Source organism: Trichechus manatus, unplaced genomic scaffold, assembly GCF_000243295.1.
Source record: "Trichechus manatus latirostris isolate Lorelei unplaced genomic scaffold, TriManLat1.0 scaffold00002, whole genome shotgun sequence".
Classification (NCBI taxonomy): domain Eukaryota; kingdom Metazoa; phylum Chordata; class Mammalia; order Sirenia; family Trichechidae; genus Trichechus; species Trichechus manatus.
This window is the reverse complement of record NW_004443938.1, coordinates 21,821,420-21,825,216: the sequence shown is the minus strand read 5'-3', so window position 1 is coordinate 21,825,216 and position 3,797 is coordinate 21,821,420. Positions and strand designations below refer to the sequence as shown.

The following is a 3,797-nucleotide window of genomic DNA, read 5'->3' as shown; positions in this document are numbered from 1 at the left end:
CCGACAGAGACTGGATAAACCCCGAGATTATGGCCCCTGGACACCCTTTTAACTCAGTACTGAAGTCACTCCTGAGGTTCACCCTTCAGCCAAAGATTAGACAGGCCCACAAAACAAAATGAGACTAAAGGGGCACACCAGCCCAAGGGCAAGGACTAGATGGCAGGAGGGGACAGGAAAGTTGCTAATGAGGAACCCAAGGTCGAGAAGGGGAGAGTGTTGACATGTTGTGGGGTTGGCAACCAATGTCACAAAACCATATGTGTATTAATTGCTTAATGAAAAACTAATTTGCTCTGTAAACCTTCATCAAAAATACAATAAAAAAAAAAACTCAGCATGAACCTACTGTGTGATGCAGCTACTGAAATAGTTCATGCAAACTAAGCTTCACTAACAGAGGTAGAGACCATGTCTGGGTCACAGGAGGTAACAGTCTGTGTCAGGATGACACAGCTTAAATATGGGGCTCAGACAGGGGTGTCAGGTTTTAGGAAGGGCATGGATTAATCTGAGGAAATCCGGAAAAGGCTGGATGGTGCAAGGTCTGAAAATCAATTCATAGGAGGAACAGCCAAAAGAATTGGGGATTTTAGGTCTGGAGAAGAGCACATCAAGTTGTAATGTTCATTTTTCTTTAAAGACTTAAAGGGCTGTTACACAGAATAGAAGGAGTCCCCGGTGGTGCAGTGGTTAAAGCACTGTGTGCTAACCGAAAGGTCAGCAGTTCAAACTTACCAGCTGTGCCGCAGGAGAAAGATGTGGCAGTCTGCTTCTGTAAAGATTACAGCCTTGGAGACACGATGGGCAGTTCTACTCTGTCCTATAGGGTTGCTATGAGTCAGAATCAACTCGGCGGCAATAGGTTTTTTGGTTTTTATATAGAATAGATGGAGTCCCTAGGTGGCACAATCAGTTAAGCACTCAGCTACTAACCAAAAGGTTCATGGTTTGAATCCACCCAGAGGTACTTTGGAAAAAAGCTCTGGCAATTTACTTCTGAAAGATCACAGCCACTGAAAACCCTATGGAGCACAGTTCTACTCTGAAACACTTAGGGTCGCCATGAGTCAGAATTGATTCAATGAAACTGGTTATACATAATAGAAAGACGTGTTCAATGTTATTCCAAAAGAAAGTTCCAGCACCAATGCATACAAGTAATTGGAGGCACATGCTGTTTGCCCAGTAATTAGAGCTAATTAACATCATCATAGGACATGATGGGAGATACTAAGCTTTCATCCCTGGAAATATCAGGAAGGGATGATGTAGAAGCGGTAAGGATGTTGAAGCAGGGTAAGGACGCTAACCAAGAGTCCAGCCCAATTCTAAAGCTTCAACATTGAGAAAAATCAGGGTACTTTCATCAGTCTTGAAGGACTAGCTGACTGAAGTGGTTAGGATGTGGTTTATCTGCCTAAGGCAGGAAATGCTCCGAGCTATGAAGGACCCCGCCAGGGTTAATAAAAAGCTGCCTGTCTCCCAACTCAAGACTCCCTATGTACAGGCAGCCCTGGACAAGTGGCTCATTCCCTTCTGCAGCAATTCCAACCCAGCCCTGATAAGCCTGTAGAGCAACAGTGCGGAGCAGCTGAATAGGACACTTCATGCCGCCCCTCTTCTCACTTATGAACTTAACTATCTCCAGCACAGCTCGCTGCTCAGTAAGATGCTTGCTTTCTGGACCATCTGAAGAATGAGTTCATTTTATTGTGACTTTCTTCTTTATACTCCTTTGTATTGTTCAAATTTTCTACCTGGATCTTGAACTAAGAGAAGAAATAAAACTTTAAAAAAGTAATCTGATAAATAAAACCAGACTTACTGGTCTGACAGAGACTGGGGGAACCCCCAAGACTAGGGCCGTTAGACACCCTTCAGACCTGGAAATGAAATCACTCCCAGAGATCACATTAGAGGCATACAATAGACAGGCCTATGAAATGAAGTAACGCCAACGAGGATGTACCCCTCAGAACAATCGATAATACGAGACCTAAAGGGCAGCATTTGCCCAAAAGCAAAGTTCAGAAGGACAGTAGGGGCAGGAAAGCTGGGCGAATGGACACCGGGAACCCAGGGAGGAAGCAGGGAGAGTGCTGACACATTCAGGGGTTTGCAACCAATGTCATGAAACAAGCTGTGCATAAATTGTTGATTGAGAAACTAATTTGCTCTATGAACTTCTACCTAACTTACAATAAAATGTTAGAAAAATAATAATCTGAGTTATCAAAAGAACCAAAACTAAAACCAAACCCACTGTCATCAAGTCAATTCCGACTCATAGCAACCCTACAGAACAGAGTAGAACTGCCCCATAGGGTTTCCAAGGCTGTAAATGGGTACAGAAGCAGACTGCTACATCTTTCTCCTGTGGAGTGGCTGATGGGTTCGACCTTCCGACCTTTTGGTTAGCAGCCGAGTGCTGTGCCACCAGGGCTCCTCCCATTAAAAGAAAGCATGAGCTTTTTTTCTCTTTGAAGTATCTTAGTATTTTGAAGAAGTCAACTAAAACCTGCAAAAATGATGGTAAACTTCAAACCAAGTTATCAGGATCACTGTTTACTCAGAAAAAAAAAAAAAAATTCATAGAGTAAACCATTTTTTTTTTGACAACACATTTTATACTTTCTCCATTTTTATACCTCCTCTGCTAGCTAAAAGATGTTTTGGGAACACAAGTGGGAGGTCATTATGAAACAGTACTTCCCTGAAACATCAGCTTCCATGAGCAATGGCAATGGGGCTTACCTTCATGTCCACTGAGGGGTCACCCTGCAGCAGTGTCCACTCATACTGGACGATGGCGTGGTCATCTGTGCTCTCGCGGCCATCCAGTGTCACCCCCTCTGCGGGCAGATACACAACCACATCCTGCCCCGCCTTGCTAAGTGGAGGCTCATCACTGACTACAAAAGAAAATAAAATATTCATAGAGAGATGATTCTCTATTTTTTTCTAACTTATTAAGAGAGATATTTTGAAATAAAAAGACCATAGACAAACTAAGGAAATACATTTGCATGCGAAAACAGCTAAAAAAAGTAATTATAAAAGGGGCTCCTACAAATGAATGAGAAAAAGATCAACAACCCAACAGGAAGATGGGATGGATATAGAATGAGAGCGTGTAATGTGTTACAATGGAACGATCTAAAACAGAATGCAGACCAGGTGTGTACTACAGGGCCATTTGTGTAAAAAGGTGTGTGTAAGCATAGGATGTCTCTGGAAGGATTCACTAAAACTATAAGCAGTGGTGTTCTCTGGGGACTGAGGGATGGGTAGAAGGGAAATATACCTTCTACTATAAATCATTCATCCTCATTTTAAAATAATGAAAAAAAATTTTTACCTCCAAAAGAATAAATAAAATGTACGCGCAAGTTATGAGATACAGTACAAAATAAACATCTACGAACCAACAACCAAAAAAGAGAGATATCTTGTTTGCTAGAGTAGAATTGCTACCAACCAAATCAAACTCGTTGCCAGCGAGTCAATTCCTACTCATAGCGACCCTATAGGACAGAGTAGAACTGCCCCATAGGGTTTCCACGGAGCGGCGGGTGGATTCGAACTGCTGACTTTTGGTTAGCAGCCAAACACTAACTACTGCACCACCAGAGCACCTAGAACTGCTAAGAGAATGTATATTAACTGAAAGTTATTGTCTCTTTTTTTTTTTTAATTGTACTTTAGGTGAAGGTTTACAGAACAAATAGTTTCTCATTAAACAGTCAGTACACATATTGTTTTATGACATTGGTTAACAACCCCACCACATGTCA

The 3,797-nt window shown here is 42.1% G+C and overlaps 1 protein-coding gene across 1 annotated transcript in view; it reads right to left on the bottom strand.

Moving 5' to 3' along the window:
* LRP11 (LDL receptor related protein 11) overlaps positions 1-3,797 on the bottom strand; it is a gene marked incomplete at its 5' end in the record, with an annotated part of 50,814 nt that overhangs the window by 41,078 nt on the left and 5,939 nt on the right. The window contains one exon of the mRNA XM_004368964.2: positions 2,758-2,915. Within this exon, the coding sequence (XP_004369021.1) occupies positions 2,758-2,915 (158 nt within the window). The remainder of the gene's footprint in view (positions 1-2,757; positions 2,916-3,797) is intronic.